This window comes from Loxodonta africana, chromosome 17 (genome assembly GCF_030014295.1).
Source record: "Loxodonta africana isolate mLoxAfr1 chromosome 17, mLoxAfr1.hap2, whole genome shotgun sequence".
NCBI classification, from domain to species: domain Eukaryota; kingdom Metazoa; phylum Chordata; class Mammalia; order Proboscidea; family Elephantidae; genus Loxodonta; species Loxodonta africana.
The window spans coordinates 70,529,036-70,552,095 of record NC_087358.1 but is presented as its reverse complement, the minus strand read 5'-3'; the positions used below and the strand labels follow the sequence as shown (position 1 = coordinate 70,552,095).

General features: G+C 42.3%; 1 protein-coding gene across 8 annotated transcripts in view; it reads right to left on the bottom strand.

Annotated features, from left to right (window-relative positions):
- The window catches only part of LOC100670438 (histone-lysine N-methyltransferase SETDB2), a 104,385-nt gene that overhangs the window by 35,213 nt on the left and 46,112 nt on the right, over window positions 1-23,060 (bottom strand). For 4 of the 8 annotated variants that reach the window (XM_010592631.3, XM_023551333.2, XM_023551332.2 and 1 more), the window contains one exon: window positions 16,537-22,479. The exons of 3 other annotated variants lie outside the window; for them this stretch is intronic. In XM_010592631.3, coding sequence (XP_010590933.1) covers window positions 22,362-22,479 — 118 coding nt within the window. In that variant the 3' untranslated portion in view covers window positions 16,537-22,361. Of the gene's footprint in view, window positions 1-16,241; window positions 16,368-16,536; window positions 22,480-23,060 lie in introns of those variants that run through there. One more of the 8 variants, XM_023551227.2, reaches the window with a different exon arrangement.

The window sequence follows — 23,060 nt, the reverse complement described above, 5'->3', positions numbered from 1 at the left end:
GATGCTTCAACACCTCAACAACAAAAAGACAAATAATCCATTAACAAACGGGCAAAGGATTTGAACAGACACTTCACCTAAGAAGACATTCAGGCAGCTAACAGACACATGAGGAAATGCACACGATCATTAGCTATTAAAAAAAAAACCCAGTTAGAGAAATGAAAACCAAAACTACAATGAGATACCATTTCACCCCAACAAGGCTGGCACTAATCCAAAAAACACAAAATAATAAATGTTGGAAAGGTTGTGGAGTGACTGGAACTCCTGTGCCACTGCTGGTAGGAATGAAAAATGGTACAACCACTTTGGAAAATAATATGACGCTTCCTTAAAAAGTAAGAAATATCATGATCCAGCAATCCTACTCCTAGGAATATATCCTACAGAAACAAGAGCTGTCACGCAAATAGACATATGCACACCCATGTTCACTGCAGCATTATTCACAACAGCAAAAAGATGGAAACAACCTAAAAGTCCATCAACAGATGAATGGATAAACAAACTATGGTGCATACACACAACAGAATACAATGAAACAAAGAACAATGATAAATTGAGAAACATCTCACAACATGGACAAATCTGGAGGGCATTATACTCAGTGAAATAAGTCAGTTACGAAAGGATAAATATTGTATGAGACTACTACTATAAACACTCATGAAAAGGTTTACATACAAAACAACAATCTTTGATAGTTGGGTGGGGGAGAGCAAAACACTAAATAGACAATAAACACATTGCTATAGAGTCGATTCTGACTCATAGTGACTCTACAGAACAGAGTAGAACTTCCCCATAGAATTTCCAAGGAGCGGCCAGTGGATTCGAACTGCTGACCTTTTGGTTAGCAGCCATAGCACTTAACCACTACACCACCAGAGTTTCCAAACAGACAATAGGTAAGTGGTAACTTTGGTAAAGGGTAACACAGTATACAATACCGAAGAAGTCAGTACAAACTTGACCAAAGCAAGATCATGGAAGCTCCATAACCCCAAAAAACAGTGCCGTCAAGTCGATTGTGACTCATAGCGACCCCATAGGACAGAGTAGAACTGCCCCGTAGAGTTTCCAAAGAGCGCCTGGCGGATTTGAACTGCCGACCCTTGGGTTAGCAGCTGTAGCACTTAACCACTACACCACCAGGGTCCGTAGACACATCCAAACTGCTTGAGGGGCCAAATTACTGGGCTTAAGTGGCATACCATAGTTTATAAAGAAAATGTTCTACATCCTCCTCTGGTGAGTAGTGTCTGGGATTTTAAAGGCTTGGGAGCAGCTGTCTAAGATATTCCACTGGTCTCACCTTTTCTGGAGTGAGAGAATGAAGAAAACCAAAGATACAAGGGAAAGATTAGTCCAAAGGACTAATGGACCACAATTACCACAGCCTCCACCAGACTGAGTCTGGTACAACTAGATGGTGGCCAGCTACCACCACTAACTGTTCTGACAGGGATCACAATACATACAGGGTCCTGGACAGAGCTGGAGAAAAACATAGAACAAAATTCTAACACACACACACACACACACACACACAAATCCCAGATTTGTTGGTCTGACAGAGGCTGGAGAAACCCCGAGAGTATGGCCCTCAGACTCCCTTTTAACACAGTACTGAAGTCACTCCTGAGGTTCACCCTTCAGCCAAAGAGCAGACAGGCCCATAAAACAGAACCATCTAGCCCAGGGGCAAGGATGAAAAGGCAGGAGGGGACAGAACAGCTGGTAACATGGAACCCAAGGTACAGAAGGGGCAGTACTGACATATCATGGGGTTGGCAACTGTCACAGATGGAACTGTGTCCCCCCGAAGTATGTGTCAACTTGGTTAGGCCATGACTCCCAGTATCGTGTGGCTGTCCTCCATTTTGGATTTTCCTATGTGTTAGAAATCATAATCTCTGCCTGTGGTTAAAGAGGATTAGGGTGGGACATAACAGCCTTGCTCAGGTCACATCCCTGCTCCAGTGTAAAGGGAGCCTCCCTAGGGTGTGGCCTGCACCATCTTTTATTTTACAAGAGATAAAAGGAAAGGGAAGCAAGCAGAAAGTTGGGGACTGCATACCACCAGGAAAGCAGTGCCAAGAGCAGAGCTCCTCCTTTGGACCTGGGGTTCCTGTGCGGAAAAGCTCCTAGTCCTGGGGTTGATGACAAGGACCTCCCTCCAGGGCTGACAGAGAAAGCTTTCCCCTGGAGCTGATGCCCTGAATTTGGACTTGTAGCCTACTAGACTGTGAGAGAATAAATTTCTCTTTGTTGAAGCTATGCACTTGTGGTATTTCTGTTATACCAGCACTAGATGACTAAGACAGCAGCCAATGTCACAAAATAATATGTGTATTGTTTAATGAGAAACTAATTTGCTCTGTAAACCTTCACCTAAAATACAATTAAAAAAAAAAAAGATTTCTTTCCCAGCAGAGTTGCCCAAAACAGTATGTTGTTTGCTTCTATGGACACTGATTGTTGATTCAAGTAGAATGAAATCCTTGACAACTTTAATTTACATGTGCTTCAATATTATGATAAATTAAGAGAGAATGATAAAAGAAAATAGGAAATAGTTTTTTTTTTTCATTTAAAGGAGAGGAATGGAAGAAAGGAAAGAAAGTTAAAGGAAGGAAAACCAGTTACCCTAGAGTCGAATCTGACTTATGGTGACCACTGTGTGTTAGAGTAGAACTGTGCCCCACAGGGTTTTCAATGGTTGATTTTTTGCAAGTAGATCACCAGACCCTTTTTCTGACGTGCCTCTGGGTGGACTTGAACCTCTAAACTTTTTGCTAGCAGCTGAGCCTGCTAGCAGCTGAGCCTGCACCACCCAGGGACTCTGAAGGGAAGGAGAGCTAAAAAGAAAAGAGGCAGAGAAAGGGAGGAAAAGCTAGGTTATACCAAAACTGCCCAGCAGGTGGTCAGCGCAAGGCAAGCTTCTCTAGCCATTCCTTGCTGTTTGACCACAAGCATCAACGTCAGATTTCTCTGCCCTTTGCAGTACTTATTCTCTTATTCATTTGGCTTTCTGTAGTAGAAAACTGTTTTTATTTTTAGTCTTCAAATTTTAGTTTTGAAACAAGGATTATTTTATTATTCAATGGTAAAAGTTTTAAATACAGATGAGGGATGCCTCAAATAGTCCCTAAAAATCCCTTTTGTTTTTCAAAAATGTAAGGTCTCTTGTCTCTCTCTCTAAGGTAGGTCTTTCATTCCACAAAGTCAGAAGACTACACTTGGTGCTAGCATCTATTTCACATTTAGATGAGTTTTCTTCTTTAATTAATTTGTTTCCTAGATTTGGGTTTACCACTCGTCTGTCAGTTTAGCGTACTGTGGTGGCTTAAGTGTTGTTATGATGCTAGAAGCTATGCTACCAGTATTTCAAATATCACCAGGGTCACCCACAGACAGGTTTTAACAGAGCTTTTAGACTAAGACAGACTAGGAAGAAAGGCCTGTGATTTACTTCTGAAAATTAGCTAATGAAAACCCTATGGATGACAACAGAATATTGTCCAGTACAGTACTGGAAGATGAGCCCCTAGCTTGGAAGGCACTGAAAATATAGTGGTCACAACAATGGACTTGAGCACACTAGCCATGGTGAAGATGGGGCAGGATGGAACAATGTTTCCTTCTGTTGTACACGGGGTCGGACTGAGTTGCAGCCCATTGAACAGCAACTAACAGATTTCGGCTCTAACTAGTGGGGATACAAATTAGTAGTCTCCCAGCCTCCACAAACCAAGAAAAAGGGGTGGTGTCATGCATTGAATTATGTCTCCCCAAAAACGTGTGTATCAACTTGGTTAGGCCGTGATTCCCAGTATTGTGTGGCTGTCCTCCATTTTGTGATTGTAATTTTATGTTAAGAGGATTCGGGTGGGATTGTAACACCACCCTTACTCAGGTGACCTCCCTGATCCAATGTAAAAAGAGTTTCCCTGTGGTGTGGCCTGCACCACATTTTATCTTAAAAGGAAACAGAAGCAAGCAGAGAGTTGGGGACCTCATACCACCAAGAAAGCAGCACTGGAAGCAGAGTGCATCCTTTGGACCTGGGGTCCCTGTGCCTGAGAAGTTCTTCGACCAGGGCAAGTTTGAGGAGAAGGACCTTCCTCCAGGGCCTACAAAGACAGAAAGCCGTCCCCTGGAGCTGATGCCCTGAATTTGGACTTTCAGCCTACTTCACTGTGAGGAAATAAAATTTCTATTTGTTAAAGCCATCCACTTGTGGTATTTCTGTTATGGCAGCACTCAGTGACTAAGACAGGTGGGATAGAGAGAAAACCCTCAGATGAAATGGGCTGGCTCTTTTTCTTCATCTATCTCAAACATCCAGTAATTCGGTTCAGCTCTTGCACACAAGCCAATGCTCTGGGCGCTCCAGACCAGCACCACCAAAAACACATCTCGTGAGCCACAAAGGTGAACCACGTGTGTAATTTAGAAATTTCTAGGATACAGATTAAAAAAGAAGAGGAAACAAGTGAAATTAATTTTAATACAGGATGCTTTATTTAACCAAATCTATTCAAAATATCATCATTTCAGCATTTAATCAATATAAAAATTATCTGTTCTTCTGTACTGTGTAGACAAAATCTAGTATGTACTTTGCACTTGTAAACCATAAAAACACCCATTGCCACTGAGTCAATTCCAACTCACAGTGACCCTATAGGACAAGGCAGAACTGCTCCACAGGGTTTCCAAGGCTATAAATCTTAATGGAGGTAGGCTGCCACATCCTTCTCCCAGGGAACAGCTGGTGGGTTCAAACTGCTGGCCTTTTGGTTAGCAGCCCAGCGCTTAACCACTATGCCACAAGGGTTGTGCACTTACGGCTCGTCTCAGTTTGGACTAACCATATTGTAAGTGCTCAATGGCCATCTGTGGCTAGTGGCTACTGCACTGAATAGATCTATAGAAATATGAGGCTAGAAGCTTAGAAAATAAATAAGGAGACCAAATCGCAATTAGGAAAATAAATGTCACAAAGTAATATAATTGCTAAGCCAGTGGGAAAGACAATCAGTGCTATCTATTTATAGAAGGAAGTGATCCCTGTGGGATGGACCGTTGGGAAGGAGGGAGCCCTGAGCTGGTACAACCTGAAAGTGAGGGGTGTAGGGTGGAGTGCTGACAGAAACAGGGACATGGGAAAAGGCTCAGAGGCATGTTCAGGAGACAGTAAATGGGGAGAGATAAAGAGGAGTCTGTGCAAAGGAAGCCAGAAAAGAATTAGTGAAACAGACAGTGAAAGACTGCCACCAAGGGATTTTGAGAAAGGGAGTGACATGATGAAAGAGGTGTTTTAAAAGCTCAGTCTAAATATGTGAGGAGAAACACTATCTTCCTGGATAGGAAGGCTAGTGTCATGGACTGAACTGTGTCCTCCAAAATGTCTGTCAACTTGGCTAGGCCATGATTCCCAGTATTGTATGACTGTCCACTATTTTGTGATCTGGTATGATTTTCCTCTGTGTTGTAAATTCTACCTCTATGATGTTAATCAGGCAGGATTAGAGGTAGTTATGTTAATGAGGCAGGACTCAAACTACAAGATTAGGTTGTGTCTCAAGTCAATCTCTTTTGAGATAGAAAAGAGAGAAGAGAGCAGAGACACACAGGGACCTCATACCACAAAGAAAGTAGTGCTAGGAGCAGAGTGTGTTCTTTGGGCTCAGGATCCCTGCACTGAGAAGCTCCTAGTTCAGGGAAAGATTGATGAGAAGGACCTTCCTCCAGAGCCCAAAGAGAGAGAAAGCCTTCCCCTGGAGCTGACACCCTGAATTTGGACTTCTAGCCTACTAGGCTGTGAGAGAATAAACTTCTTTTTGTTGAAGCCATCCACTTGTGGTATTTCTGTTATAGAAATACTAGATAACTAACATAGCTAGGTATTACAGTGATGCCAATTCCCCCCCGCAAATAAGTTTTAGGTTTTATGTCATTTCAACCAAAATCCCAAGAAGGTTCTTTTTAAAGAACTTGAAAACGTGATTATTTGGAAGAATAAACAGGCATGGGCCGTTAAGGAAGTTTTGAAAAAGGACAGGGCATCTACCTGCTTGATTTAAAAACACAAAGGTACGGCTAGGACAGAAGGTTAGATGGCCAAGTCAAAGAAAAAAAAGGAGTGCACACAAGTAGATCACAATTTATAGCTACGAATTTAGCATGGGATAAGGTGACATTTGCACGTCTTCTCTGGCACTGATGCTTTAGCCCATCTTTTATTGGGTTAGTCACTATTTTCTTACTGATTTATAAGGGCTCATGATGTATTTGGGATATTAATTCTTTATTGGTCATATACGTAAAAGGAGGCCTGGTGGCACAAATGGTTAAGTGCTCGGCTGCTAATTAAAAGTAGGTAGTTTAAACCACCCAGTGACTCCTAGGGAGAAAGAGCTGGCGATCTGCTCCTGCAAAGATTACAGCCTCTAGGGCAGTTCTGCTCTGTCACATATGGTCGGTCTGAGTCAGAATTGAACGGATGGCACCTAAAGACAACAACAACTGTCATATATTGGTCTTTTAACTTTGTTTATAATGTTCTTTGATACACAGAATGTTTACAGGTTATATTTGATAAAACCATGCCAATCTTTTATTTTATGGTTTCTACCCTTGAAGTGAAGGGGGCATACTCAGAAAACACTTACCTCTATGTTCTTCTAAAATTTTTATTTATTTTTTAACATTAAGATATTAATTACTATGGAATTTATCTTATTGTAAAGTATGAAATAAGGCTCTAACCTCATAATGGTTAGCCACTGATTTTAAATCTCCTTTTTTTATGTTTAATTATTACATATATTTGGGTTTGTTTCCATACTTCTATTTTATTCCATTGACCTGCTGATTCTTTCATCAATACCATACTTTCAAACTTTAGAATATATTTTAATATTTGATGTTATGGATTGAATTGTGTCCCCCCAAAAAATATGTGTCGACTTGGTTAGGCCATGATTCCCAGTATTGTGTGGTCGTCCTCCATTTTGTGCTTGTAATTTTATGTTGAGAGGATTAGGGCGGGATTGTAACACCAGGGATTGTAACTCAGGTCACCTCCCTGGTCCAAAGTAAAGGAAGTTTCCTTGGGGAGTGGGGTGCCTCCAGGCACTTATTGGTGGAGCTACTGAGCTTTGGAACCCTTGCCCCAGCAGGGCAGATGTGGTGTGAGGCCGGAAAAGCCCTGAGGCCAAAAAACCAGGAAGCAGAAGCTAAAGAAACAACAGAAAAAGTTGAGCTGCCTCAGTCTCAAAAGACATGGCCATGACCTCAGGGGTTTCAAAGGGTGGAGCCATGGCCTTTGGTGTTTCTAAGGGTGGAGTTGTCACTCAGGTGGACTAGGAGAATAGTGCACCAAAAGCCGAGGGAGCAGAGTTGCTGTCCCAGTGGGCCCAGAAGGTGGAGCAGAAGCCCAGGGCCGAGGTGCCTCCACTCAGAATCTGGAGAGTGTGATCAATACGTAGAGCCTGGAGGGTAGGGTTATTGTGTAAATTATCTCAGAGAACAGAGGATTATTTTCAAAAGCTTTGAGGGCTAATATAATGCGTTCTGCTGACATGCTTGGTGCTTGTTATGCCTTCTTTTCCTCCAATTTCCCCCATTTGTAATAGAAATGTCTAGCTTGTGCCTGTTCTGCCATTGTACCCTTAGATGCAGATAACTTGTATTCTAGGCTTCACAGATGAAGAGGAATTTTTGGATTTTGGACTTGGAGTTAAGACTTTTGCTATGATATGATGGGGTGGATGTTTTGCATGTTACAAGCATGTGATTTTTGGGGGGGCCAAAGGGTGGAATGTCATGGATTGAATTGCGTCCCCCCCAAAATACGTGTCAACTTGGTTAGGCCATGATTCCCAGGATTTTGTGGTCATCCTCCATTTTGGGATTATAATTTTATGTTGAGAGGATTAAGGTGGGATTCTAACACCAGAGATTGTCATTCAGGTCACCTCCCTGATCCAAGGTAAAGGGAGTTTCCCTGGGGTGTGGCCAGTACCACCTTTTCTCTCTCAAGAGATAAAAGGAAAGGGAAGCAAGCAGAGAGTTGGGGACCTCACACCACCAAGAAAGCAGCACCAGGAGCAAGGCACGTCCTTTGGACACGGGGTCCCTGTGCCTGAGAAGCTCCTCGACCAGGGAAAGATTAAGGACAAGGACCTTCCTCCAGAGCTGACAGAGAAGGCCTTCCCCTGGAGCCAACGCCCTGAATTTAGACCTGTAACCTACTAGACTGTGAGAAAATAAATTTCCCTTTGTTAAAGCCATCCACTTGTGGTATTTCTGTTATAGCAGTACTAGGTAACCAACACGTTTGACAGGGTGTTTGAGGTCCTTTGTCTTGGGAAGAACTAAGAGAAAAACCTCAATATTCTATTAACTTCAGACACACAATCTACTCTGATGGAACACTGTGTTCCTATTTTAGAGAACACTCATAAAACATTAAAACTTGTAAAGCACAGCCTTAAACAAAAAATCAGGCAGATAAATTACTAGTGCTAAAATTCCCTAAGGCCCAAGATGGAGAAACTGAAGATTTTTACCAACTTCTGCACTCTGAAATTGATCAAACATTGATCAAACATTCAATCAAGATGCATTGATAATTACTGGTAACTGGAACACAAAAGTTGGAAACAAAGAAGAAGAATCAGTAGTTGGTAAATATGGTCTTGGTGACGGAAATGATGCCGGACGTCGCATGAGAGAATTTTGCAAGACCAACAACTTCTTCATTGCAGATACCTTTTTTCCAACAACGTAAATGGCAACTACACACGTGGACTTCGCTGGACGGAATACACAGGAATCAAATCAACTACATCTGTGGAAAGAGATGATGGAAAACCTCAGTATCATCAATCGGAACAAGGCCAGGGACCAACTACAGAGCAGCTGCTCATAACACAAGGTCAAGTTGAGGCTGAAGAAAATTAGAACAAGTCCATGAGGGCCCAAGTACAACCTTGAGTATATCCCATCTGAATTTAGAGGCCATCTCAAGAAAAGATTTGATGCATTGAACATTAATGACTGAAGACCAGATGAGTTATGGAATGACACCAAGGCCATCATACTTGAAGAAGGCAAGAGGTCTTTAAAAAGACAGCAAAGAAAGAAAAGACCAAAATGGATGCCAGACGCGACACTGAAACTTGCTCTTGAATGTTGCGTAGCTAAAACGAATGGAAGAGATGATGGAGAAAAGATCTGAACCGAAGTTTTCAAAGGCAGCTTGAGAAGCCAAAGTAAAATATTATAATGTGCAAGGACCTGGAGTTACAAAACCAAAAGGGAAGAATACGCTCAGGATTTCTCAAGCTGAAAGAACTGAAGAAAAAATTCAAGCCTCAAGTTGCAATATTAAAGGATTCTATGGGCAAAATATTGAACGATGTAGGAAGCATCAAAAGAAGATGGAAGGAATACACAAAGTCATTGTACCAAAAAGAACTGGTCGGTGTTCAGCCATTTCAGGAGGTAACAAATGATCAAGAACCAATGGTACTGAAGGAAGAGGTCCAAGCTGCACTGAAGACACTGGTGAAAAACAGGGCTCCAGGAACTGACTGAATACCAATTAAGATATTTCAACAAACAAATGCAGCGCTGGAAGTTCTCACTCATCTATGCCAAAAAACTTCGAAGACAGCTACCTGGCCAACCAACTGGAAGAAATTCATACACGTGCCCATTCCAAAGAAAGGTGATCAAACAAAATGCGGAAATTATCAAACAATATTATAATACCACACACAAGTAAAATTTTGCTGAAGATCATTCAAAAGTGGTTGCAGCAGTACATTGACAGGGAACTGACAGAAATTCAAACCAGATTCAGAAGAGGACATGGAATGAGGGATATCATTGCTAATGTCCGATGCATCCTGGCTGAAAGCAGAGAACACCAGAAAGATGTTTACCTGTGTTTTATTGACTACGTAAAGGCATTCAACTACGCGGATCATAACACATTATGGATAACATTATGAAGAATGGGAACCCCAGAACCTTAATTGTGCTCACGAGGAACCTATACAGAGACCAAGAGTCAGTCACTGGAACAGAACAAGGGGATACTTCATGGTTTAAAATCAGGAAAGGTGTGTATCAGGGTTGTGTCCTTTCAGCATATTTACTCAATCTGTATGCTAAGCAAATAATCTGAGAAGCTGGACTATATGAAGAAGAACGCAGCATCAGGATTGGAGGAAGACTCATTAACAACCTGAGATATGCAGATGACACAACCTTGCTTGCTCAAAGAGGGGAGAGGAAGCACTTACTGATGAAGATCAAAGACCGCAGCCTTCAGTATGTATTATGCCTCAACATAAACAAAACTAAAATCCTCACAACTGGACCAATAAACAACATCATGATAAACAGAGAAAATAATGAACTTGTCAAGGATTACATTTTACTTGGATTCACAATCAACACCCATGGAAGCAGCAGTCAAGAAATCAAACAGACTGCCCTAACAGGGAACACAACAGAGAATCCCCGATGAAGCAGGGGAAAAGAGGGATGTAGACCTCAAATTCTGGTAAAAAGACCAAACTGAAGAGTCTGACTGAGACTGGAGGGACTCCAGAGGTCATGGCTCTCAGGCCCTCTGTTAGCCCCAAACTAAAACCATTCCTAAAGTCAACTCTTCAGACAAAGATTAGATTGGACTATAAGACAGAAAATGATACTGGTGAGGAGTGAGCTTCTTGGCTCAAGTAGACACATGAGACTATGTGGGCAGCTCCTGTCTGGAGGCAAGATGAAAAGGCAGAGGGGGACAGGAGCTGGCTGAACGGACATGGGAAATACAGGGTGGAGAGGAGGAGTGTGCTGTCACACTGTGGGTAGAGCAGCTAGGGTCACATAACAATGTGTGTTTAAGTTTTTGTATGAGAAACTGACTGAATTGTAAACTTTCACTTAAAGCACAATAAAAAAAGGGGAAAAAAAAGGAAATCAAACAATGTGTATTGCATTGGGCAAATATGCTGCAAAAGACCTCTTCACAGTGTTAAAAAGCAAAGATACCACTTTAAGGACTAAGGTGTACTTGACTCAAGCCATGAGGTTTTCTATACCCTTAAATGCATGCAGAAGCTGGACAACGAATAAGGAAGACCGAAGAAGAACTGATGCCTTTGAATTATGGTGTTGGTAAAGAATATTTAATATACTATGGACTGCCAGAAGAACAAACAAATCTGTCTTGGAAGAAATACAGCCAGAATGCTCCTTAGAACCAACAATGGCGAGACTTCGTCTCACATACTTTGGACATGTTATCAGGAGGCACTAGTACCCGGAGAAGGACAACATGCTTTGCTAAAGTAGAGGGTCGGTGAAAAAAAGGAAGACGCTCAACAAGACGGACTGATACAGTGGCTACAACAATCGGCTCAAGCATAACAACGATTTTGAGGACAGCGCAGCACAGGGGAGCGTTTCGTTCTGTTGTACATAGGGTCGCTATGAGTCAAAACCGACTGGGCAGCACTAAAAAAAAAAACACCAAAATTCCCTAGACTATCAAGTCTATCCCTAATAAAACTATGGTGATGTCAAATAAAGTATGTAGGCCCTTTCTGTATAAGAGCTTGACATTTCTGCAGCGTCACCCTTTTCTGTGCATAGATACACAAGAAATACAGAAATAAGTCATAAAGGAGAGAGCTGTTAAGGACAGCTTCCCAGGTCCTAGTTCCTGGCCCTTTCTAGAAATAGCTACAGGGGCCATCATCAGCAGTGCTGCATGGGGGCTGAGCTGACAGGCAGCTGATATAAAAACAAGCCCTGGTGATCTATTTCTACATATCAGTCAATGAATACCCTATAGACCACAATAGTCTGATCTAATTGTGCATGAAGTCACCATGGGTCAGGGTCAACACCACGAATACTGAATACTGGATGTGCAGGAGAAGTCAAATCTACCACTGAGTCCAGTAACTGTATACCTGAACTAGACAAAAACTGAAACAGAAGAGGAGTGGGCATTACCTAGAGGTTGTGGACTTGGACAATGAATGGAACCATCACATTGTCTCTGATGACACAGCTGGCCATAACTTTGGGAGAAGTATAACTGAATTTGTATTTGGGATAGCCAGACTGCATTACTGGGGATACCTTTAGAACGTATAAATAGGAATATGGATGTGTGTGTTGCGGGGAACGTGGAGTAAAGGTGCGGGCTACCAAGGGGTGCAATGTTCAGTGGACTCCTTTTAGGGTATCTGTCAGCTCACAATGACCCCCTGAAACATAGGTGTGACTCCCAGCAGGCATGTTTGTACTATGTGACTCCATTTCCCTAGACACAACTGACAGTACCAGAGGACACCTGGCTATCTCCCAGATATACAGAATTCAGAATAGAAGATTTTGGTTCAGATTGGGCTGTTCTCTTAAAGGAAAAGATGTAAAATACTGGGAGGCTGTGAAGGTAGCCATCTTCAATCTGATTATCAGGGAAACTAAATCAAAGACAGAGAAGAACAAAGCAGGTAAGCCAAGAGATGCAGAAATAAGACGTACAGGAGAATGCTGTTAAGGTTTAGAATAGCTTCCCAGGTCCTGGTTCCTGGCCCTTTCTAGAAAATGCTGCAACAGCCATGCTCCTGGTCACTCTGTTTCCCAATAACAAGCATTCCTTTTGCTTAAATTAAATCAAGTTATCTACTACTTGCAGCCAACAGGTCCTAATTAACACTGGGCATGTGTACCATCACCGGATCTGTGGGTGCATGTGTGTGTATACGGGTGCATTTACGAGGCAGTTCTGGCAGTGCTATGGAAGATGGACAGCCCTACCCGCATCGTCTTCATCTCGTCTATTCCAATAGTCTCCTCTCCTTGCTTCTGCTTTCCCTCTTAAAACCCCTCTCCATTCTTTTCGTTGCTGCCAAAGTGACTGACCTAAAAATGTAAGTCTTCCTGTATTTCTTCCCTGATTAAAAAAGCCTTCTTCATCATCTAGCCATTCAGTAAACATTTAAAGAGGCCCTACTAGGTATCAATTTAGGCAAATTGTCCTAGGCAGCTGCATGCAGTAGAGAACAAGATGAGAGTCTCAACTCCAGAATTTACATTCTAGTGGTGGAGACAGACAATACACAAATATCCACATAAATAATACATGTTTCAGGTAGGGATAAGTGTTATGAAGAAAAATTGCTGTTAGTTGTCACTGAGTTGATTCTAGCTCACGGTGACCTCACTTGTAAAGAGTAGAGCCGCTCCCTAGGGTTTTCAAGGCTGTGACCTTTCGGAAGCAGATCGCCAAGCCTGTCTCCTGGGATGCCCCTGGGTGGGTTCGAACTGCCAACCTTTCAAGTAGTAGTCAAGCGCTTAACCATATTTGCTAAGGAAAGGAATGTTCAATACAGCACTGTAGGGGAGGAAGCCAGGGAAAGATCACAGCACTGTGGGGGCTCTGTCTCACTTCCATTCACCCTGGAACTTGTTATCATCTCTATTGGTCAGGATGCTGTGACAGCAAAGGAGCTTCATGCCCTTCCTGATGGTCATGGTGCTGCGAAGCTATGTGGGGCTCTCCTGCAGGAGGAGGCACCCAGAGGAAAGCCTGTCTTTGGCAAACGGACGCTCAGCTCTCCCTCTCCTCCAAGCAAGTGTGCTAAGCCCTGGGCACACGGTGAAGAGGAAAGCGATGAAGAGTGATCAGGTGTGGGAAGGGGGCGCTATTTTAGATAGGATGGGCAGGCAAGGCTGTGGAGAACACATCTGAGCACAGACCTCAATATGGTGAGGAAGTGAAAAATGGGACAACGTGGGGACAAGTTCTCCTTGCAAGGGAATGGCAAATGGGAAAATCCTGAGGCACAGACAAGTCTGGTGGGTTACAGGACCCACAGGTCACTGTGGCTAGGTGAGTGGCTGAAAGAGGCAACGAGGGGAAGAAAGTCATCAATATGGGCAGGGCCAGATCAGACAAGGACATGAGATAAACTGTAGGCTACAGTAAGGGGTTATTCTGCGAGTAATGGGAAACTACTAGAGGGTGTCTTAGACTGGGTTCTCTAGAGAAGCAAAACCAGTGAAGCATGTATATATACGTAAATATATAAAGAGAGAGACACTTATATCAAGGAAATGACTCACTTGGTTGTAGAGGCTGGAAAGTCCCAAATACATGAGGCAGGCTGGAGGCTTCTCCTGGCTCACATAGCTGCGGAGGCTGATGAATCCCAAGATCAACAGGTAAGCTAGCAGGCCACTGGCTCACAGACTGTGGAGGTTGACCGATCCCAAGATCAGCAGGTAAGCTAGCAGACCACTGGCTCACAGACTGTGGAAGTTGACCACTCCCAAGATCGTCAGGTAAGCTAGCAGGCCACTGGCTCACAGACTGCGGAGGCCTACCAGTCAACAGGTAAGCTGCTAACTCAAGTTCCAAGAACTGGAGATCAGACGAACAGGAGCCAGCTGCAGGATCCAGGGCAAGCAAAAACCTGAGAGTCTTGCCAGAAACCAAACCCACTGCCGTCGAGTCGATTCCAACTCATAGCGAACCTATAGGACAGAGTAGAACTGCCTGATAGAGTTTCCAAGGAGCACCTGATTCAAACTGCCGACCTCTCGGTTAGCCGCCATAGCACTTAACCACTACACCACCAGGGTTTCCTCTTGCCAGAAGGTCCATCTATATCAGATGCAGGCCTCATCCTCAAGGAAATTCCCTTTCAACTGATTGGCTACTCACAGCAGATCCTATCATGGAGGTGATGACATTATATCAGATCTCATCGAGGAGGTGATTACATCATTATATGACTGCCAAACTATACCATAACTGCCAAACCACTGAAAATCATGGCCCAGCCAAGTTGACACACAACCTTAATGACCACAGAGGGCTTTGATTCTTATGTATCTTGTTAAAGTGTCGATTCTGATTCAGTATATTTGGGGGTGGAAATGAAAATTCTCAGCAGGGGTTCAAACCAGAACGAACTGGTTCGAAGCCCTGCAAAAAGCTTTCTCTGGACACCCAGGCTGGGTTAGCAGCCCCTCATTTGTGCCCCTGTGGTTCTTACCACATTATATTAAAGGTAACTATAAGTCTTTTTTTTTTTTTCAATAAGTCTTACCCTTTTTTTTTTTTCTTAAAGTCTTACCGGAAACCCTGGTGGCATAGTGGTTAAGTGCTACAGCTGCTAACCAAAAAGGTCAGCAGTTTGAATCCACCAGGCGCTCCTTGGAAACCCTATGGGGCAGTTCTACTCGTCCTATAGGGTCACTATGAGTCAGAATCGACTTGACCGCAATGGGTATAAGCTTCTTAAGGAGACCTGGTGGCAAAACCTTTTAACAGCTAGGCTGCTAATCAATTTTAAACCCACCCAGTGGCTCTGAGGAAGAAAGACCTGGAGATCAGCTTCCATAAAGACTACAGCCAAGAAAACCCTATGGAGAAGCTCTACTCTGTCACATGGGATCGCTATTGCTGACTTGGAATCAACTCAATGAGCACGTAACAACTAAGCTTCTCTAGGCCTAACTCATCTTTGTACCCCTGTATCCAGCCCTGTGCCTGGCCCATACACAAGCTCTAACCATGTTTAAGTGAAAGAAAGGAGCCCGGCCAGAAGGCTCTGCTCAGCCAAGGAGAGAGTCGGTGAGGGCTTGAACTACCGAGTGGAGAGTAAGAGATGGGTTCAAAACAGTTATATCCTGTGTGCAGACATTGCGAGCTGCTCCTTGAGACCAGCGGGCCACTTCTTCAACAGGGCTCCTCCTGCCTACCTCTACCATGACATCCAATTGTATTACGAGTGGGTGGAGGCTTGCTAGGAGAGCAACCCCGTTTATTTCAGGGTTCCTTGATGCTTGTAGTTCTAACGCGGTAGGACAATTAGCGAAGGGCTGTCCACTCAGCAGCGGGAGAGGTAAATAAAAGACGTACCGCCTCTTACATGCTGCCCTGGGGAGAGGCCTTGGCGCAGAGCCGCTTCCGGTCAACGCAGGGCCGCCGCGCCCCGTTTCCCCGGCACACAGCAGGGCGCAGTAGGTGACCAGCCGAAGGGAACGCGATTGTGGAGCCCGAGTCGTCCGGCCACCGCCCAGGCAGGCACCTCGGGTACCCGGGCAGGAGGGACCCTCAGCGGCCGCAAGCAGGACCCCTCCCGGCCGCCGTCCCGCGCCTGCCCGCCCGCGCGCGCGGTACTCACCGGTCGGGAAGGGCACCGCGGCCCATGCGGGATTGGCCTCAGCCTCGCAAAGGCCGCGGCCAGGCCCCGGCTGGCACGCCTGCGCCATGGCTGCTCTGGGGCGGCTGCGCGCTCCGGCCGCTTCCCTGCCGAGGCAGCGCTGAGTTTCGTTTCCTTTAAATCTGCCAATGAATGGGTCAGCAGCCTAGCGCTTACCCACTGCGCCACCAGGGCTCCTTATGATCTGTGGTAACCCGGCTCCCCCTGCCGCCGGCCCGCCTACCCATCCGCCGGAAAGCCTTGAGCGAGCAAGACAACTCAGGTTTGCAGGTAGGGCTTCTCATTCAAACAGAAGTTCGGGTTTTCCCAGATGCGATTCGTAAGTTGTATTGCTTTAAAAAAGGCAAAAACACCAGGCGCTCCCTGCCCCGCCTCCGCTGCCGTCGGAGGGAAGGTGGCCAAAGCGCCTAAGCTCAGCCAGAGGTTCATCTGTTTTTTCTCCTAAAAAAATTTTATCGCACATTTACCCCGAGTTTGGCCTACATCTTAAACCGACGCATAATCAACAAACCCTAAACCCAGTTGCCAATAGCAAGCCTTTATTTAGCACCCATGGGGTACACAGCACCATACAGGATGAGGTTTTCAGTGCATGTAACAAATATAAATGTAGAGAACATAAATGCATGTAATTATAGTTAAAAAGTAAGTTGTGAAAAGCAGCATATAATTGTTGGCGGTTTGCTGGAAGGATTAGAAGAAAAATGTCTGGGGGAGTTGCATCTTGGGCAGGTTTTAAAGGGAAGAAAGGATGCAAATTGGGTAAGGGAGGAGAGAAGCAATATTATTAAAAAGGAACAACTTAGTCTTGACAAACAGGGATGGATTACAGAAGCAGAAGTGAAGGGCTGCAGTACAAGGGGATACGAGGAGACCCTGGAAGGCAAGCTTCTGCCCTCTAGGCAGAAGGATGGAAGCATATTAGTTCCCAAGACAAAAGGAAAGCCCTAAAGAAATTGACATTAGGGGGTTCCCCGGCAAAACAGCTCAGCTCTAACATGGTGAAGCTCCCAAAGAGCCATCCCAGCCCTCCTTAGAGTTTATGATCGATCAGCTTTTTGGTGTCCCACTCTTCAACAGGAGTAGACCATCAAGATCACTAGAACTCTGGAGAAAAATCGTAATATGAAATATAAAGACTAAAGCCAAAACAACAACAACAAAATTCAGAGAATAAACCAGTGTCACCGAACGTGTGTAGAAATTGTTGAATGGAAAACTAAACTGCTGTGTAAATCTTCACTGAAAGCACAATAAAATATTATTTAAAAAAATCACTTACATGAGACCAAACTGTCAACAATTACTTTAAAACAAAGATGAGAATGTGAGGGGGCAAGGAAACTAGATTAATGGAAAGTGAACAACCAGAACAGAAATAATGAAATATTCACACATTGTGATGAATGTAACCAGTCACTGAATAACTTTAGAAATTGTTGAATGGGAACCACTGCTGTGTAAACCTTCACCAAAAATACAATAAAATACTATTTAAAAAAAAAAATCAGGGAATAAAAAGTGAGATCTTAGAAATTAGAAATATGAGATCAGAAATGAAAACACAATAGACAAATTGGAAGATTAAGTTGTGGAAAGCTCCCAGAAAGTAGGGAAAAAAGACAAAGAGCTGAAAATTAGAAGAAAAAGATAAGAAAATTAGAGAACCAATTCTTAAGGTCTAACATCTAACAACAAGAATTCTATAAAGAGAGGACAGATGAGAATCATTAAAGAAACAGTCCAAAAAAAATTGCAAAAGCTCAAGAACAAAGTTTTTGGACTGAAAGAGCCTGCTAAGCACGCAGTCTGACAGATGAAAAATGGACCCATACCATTTCACGGGGTCATATCACTATGAGATTTCAGAACATTGGGACAAAGGTAATCCTAGAAGTTTTAAGACATATAAAAATTCGTTATACAGGCAGCCCCCGACTTAGGATGTATTTGAGTTACAACGAACCACTTAATGACCATCAGTTTTTATCTTTTTTTTATACCTTATTGTAATATATACTACATGCAAGGAAACCCTGGTGGCGTAAGAGTCGGCAGTTTGAATCCACCAGGCGCTCCTTGGAAACTCTATGGGGCAGTTCTACTCTGTCCTATAGGGTCGCTATGAGTCAGAATCGACTTGACGGCACTGGGTTTGGTTTGGTTTGGACTACATACAATGTCGCAGTGTGTAATTTGCTGATGTTATCATTCTCAGATGTTCACTCCAAGATGTTCAAAGATCAGATTTATAGATACTGATAATAAAACATAGTAAAAATGAAAAGTAAAAAAAAAAAAAGTTATTCGACTTACATCAGAACTGACTTATGGAGTCGTCGGAAGGGAACCCCATTTTCAAGTCAGGGACTACCTGTATATACAGAAAATACAGGACACTTATCTGACTTCCAATAGTCACCCTGGAAGCTAGAAGGCAAGAATGGCTTCAGACGTCACAGCAGCAACGCTAGAAGCTAGCAGACGCCTTCAAAATAAGGAGGCTAGTTGAGAATTCATTCTATACCCTGTCGAAATAGTAATCAAATGTAAGATAAAGTCATTTTCAAACATGTCAGGTCTCAAAAAATTTACCTCTTATTTTTTCTTTCTCAAAAGCTACTGCAGGACATGATCACTGTTACGTGAGAGTAAATCAAGGAAAAGGGAAATAATGGGATTTAACTGGAAATAGGACCTCTGACAGGAGACAACAGGAATGTCTAGGGTACTGGTTAAAGATAGCAGCTGTGAACCGGTCCAGATTGGAGAAAACTGCAATCTCAAGAGACTTCTCCTAAAAGATGAAATTATTACCTCATGTGTTTGAATGTCAAGTTGATTCCAAAGGCAAATCACAAGAAGTACGGCTGATCCACAACAGTCTATCCTGCATAAAAGTACCTCCTATACTGACCAAGTTTCTTCACTTTATTTTAGTGTATTGTCAGATATTTCTGCATCCCTAGGGGAAACAATGGACTTCTCAACTTTCTCCATTTGTAAACTGTTGAGTTATAATTCCCTTTAGCTAACTCTTTAGTTTCCCATCCTCAAATAATTTCAAGTTAAATATTCACAAAGTTGAATATTTTGAAAAAATTAAATTGGGTCCAAACTTAGATTTTTGTTTGAAAGGTAACTAAACAAAACCCATACATCCAGAAAAAAAAAAAAAAAAAAAAACTTACTAAAAGCCAGAACTAATTTTAATCACACCTTTTCAAATTAGTATTCCCATTTGGGTTCCAAGGGGACCCAAATGTACATCTCTCCTACTGAAAAAAACTAGTTTTGACTCTTGGAGCTCCCAGGCCCCTTTCCCACTAGATGACCAGGACTAACAAAGTAACTCTTCTTTTTTCTTTAGAAAAACAATGTGTAAATCATGCCCAGGAGATTCCAAGGGGCTGTTTAAGACTTTGCAGTTCAGTAGAACTCTGGCCTAAGTAAGCCAAGTTTGACTAGTTTTTTGGTTTCCTTTTCTTACGGCTCGATTCTACCTAGAACAAAATATGCAAGTTTCTCCAGGTGTCTATTCCCTCTTCTTCTGTGTTTGTATTAAAGTAGTGAAAAGAATTGGTGGAAAAGAATTTTCATCTCAGAGTTTGCCAGAATCTTCCTCATAACAGAATTTTCCCCCTCCTCTCTCAAATGGTTGACCACAATTTATTTATCCTTGTTTCCAATGGATATCCAAGTTATTTCCAGGTTTTGAATTACAGTATCACTTTAAATATTATAATACACGTCTTCAGATACAAAGTTGTGTTTCCCATAGTTTATATCTAGGAGTAGAATTGCTGGATTAGGGTGTATGCACAGTTCAACTTTACTAATGGGAACTCTTTTCCAACATGTTTCTTCTTTTTAACACTCAAAATTTTAAAATCTGCCAATTGAGTGGGTGTGTAATGGCATCCAACTGTGGCTTTAATGCCCGTTTATGGTTTACGCTGCTCCCTCATGGCTTCAATAGTTTTCTAACTCTTTGAACTTATTTTTATAACAGGTTAGTTTTCACCTGCTTTGTGGCCATAATTTTCCAATAAGCACTCATGATCTTATTGGAACATTACTTTTAATTTCCCTCTTTTCTAATATCTTTGTAGGGTGTTTGGTCACAATCTTTTACCGTTTTGTGTTTAAACGAAACAGGCTTTGAGGAGGATCTGTGTAGGGGAAGCTGAGCCAAGGTAGCTTTCCTAGCTTCACAGTCTACGGGTTCTCTCTGCTCTTTTTACTGAAAATGACCACACACACCTTCCTTAGGACTGGTCTCTGTCCTAGATTGGAAGGCAGTTCTTACTGGGTATTTCTGAGATCGTTGAGGGCTTAGCTGCCCTAGTAAGCCTAATCTTCTCATGGCCCTTTAGTGAGTTCTTTGGACTTTATTGCATTCACTCAAAATTGGTGCCTGAGGAGCCTTCTCCCAGCTTTGCTGGTTGTTCTTACATTTTTTGGCCGAGGATTCCATTCTGAGTGGGGTTCTCTCCTCTCACAGGCGAGTCCTAGAGTTCTTGGGGCCCTGGAAATCCCCTTTTCTTCCCAGTGCTATCTTCACACAGTCTTGGGTGAATCTTGCTGTTGGAGGTGATTTGGCCCCAACCACTCATCTTCTGGGTTTTGGAGCTATCTTGCCACTAGCTTTGGTGAAAAGGTAGTTTTTCTTCTTTTGCTATCCTAGTTACTCTTTTTAAGAGTGGATTTGGAAAGGCTTAAAACCTATGCTGCCCTCTTGATTTTGCCTCCTAAAGTTTCCGTTAGTTGCTCTTCCTCTGTGAGACTAACCTCGTATTCCTGATATAACCCTAACGTGGTCATGATAGTATCTTTTTTACACACTGTTGGATTTTATTTGCTAATATTTGTTTTAGGATTCTTAGATCTATTTTCATTAGTATTATTGGCTTATAGTTTTCCTGCTTTAGACTGTCCTTGTCAACTTTTTGGTATCAAGGTTATACTAGCTTCATAAAACGAGTTGGAAAGTACTTTCTTCCCATGTTTCTATACAGAAATCTAAACCTGATTTTTAGAGGCCTATACTAGGAACTCTGGTGGTTAAGAAACTGGTTGCTAATCAAAAAGTCTGCAGTTCAAAACCACCAGCTACTCCTTGGGAACCCTATGGGGCATCCAAGAGTCGGAACCAACTTGACGGCAACAGGTTTTTTTTTTGTTTATAAATATTAAGTGATTCTGTCCAAGGCTACAAAGCCCATAAATGCTAAGAGTTAAGACTTGGATTGCAGGTTTTGTTAATTTAGGGCTTTCTCCACTATACACATGGCACTGCTTTATCTTTTATTTCTCTATTGCAGTTACCTTGATAGGGTCTACTTTTGAACCAGCCACCACATAAAGGTCTTTGTAAAAACCGTCACAGAAGAATAGTCCATGATTTTTTGCTCTAGTTTAAAAGCACATCATGGAAGGATTCAGACTGGGAATGAATGCATAAACAAAGTTAAATGTAAGAGAAGATGAAAGAAGGGCCAAAAGTAGGTTAGAAAGCAGTGAAGACACTTATACTGATGCAAACAAAAAACTGAACCAATAAGCAACTGGACATTATTATGAAGACTTAATTGCTTAACTAAAATTAACCTGGTAACAACATGGGTCTCATGATGGTAAATGACTTGCTAGAAATTAAATATAAATAAATTTTTGTAGGTAAAGAGGTGAAATATGGCTCTTTGGGGCATGGATTAAAAGATAATAACCACAAAGCAACAATAAGAAATACCTGAATTCTATTGTGACATTTGTTTCTCCTAATATTTACAATTTACAAATAAGTTACAAATTGTACAATGAATTTCAAATATACCCTTCCATCCCACTTGTGTGAAGCTGAATAAAGAGATGCCCTAAATGTATCCTTATTTTGTTCCAAGCATTTCTAACTCACATAAATAAAATAAAAATAAAACATGAGTCCCCTGATGAGGGTAAGTTGAGAGGCATTAGCTTGATGGGCCAAAATCTAAATTAATTCCATGACTGATGATTCTTCTGGATGGCTCTAATTTCAGCTCCATAAACTAATTTCAGGAAAAGGCATTAGCTACATATTTATAGTATTTTTTTTCTACACTTATTAGCCCCACACTGGCAGAGGATTTCCTTCTCAGGCATACTCCCAGCTTCATAACCATAATCCCAAGTTAGTTCTGTTCTTGCTTTCACATACCTAGAAAGTAGAAATTAAAAACAAAACATAAATCAAGCTGCGTCACTACTAAATTAACTGTGCTTGATTATATCAATTTTTACATTACGATCATTAACCGTTCTCAAACTATGATCTATTCTCTCTTCCCCATCCATTTTATTAGTAATAATCACTTGAGTTTTATTTCAAATTTATTAAAATCCTCAATGTTATGGATTGAACTGTGCCTCCCAAAAGACATGTGGAAGTCCTAACCCTCCTACCTGTAGATATGACCCTCTTTGGCAATAGGAGATTTCTTTTGTTGTGTTAATGAGGCCATACCAGAGTAAGGTGGGTCTTAAACCTACTCACCTCTGAGTCATCTTTTAGAAAAAATCCACCCGCTTTGTGTATTTGTGTTAAGGCAGCACTAGGAAACCAAGATATAATTTCTTAAGTAAGAAGGAACTTGTCATTACCCATGAAAAAGGAAGTGTGTTTTGAAAACAGTGGAACTAGTAATGTGTTAAGGCTTGCAGTGTGAAAGTAGTCAGGAGGATAATTCTGACTTAAAGCACATGTAGCACTCTTGTTATTTTTCCTCTGAATTGAACTGT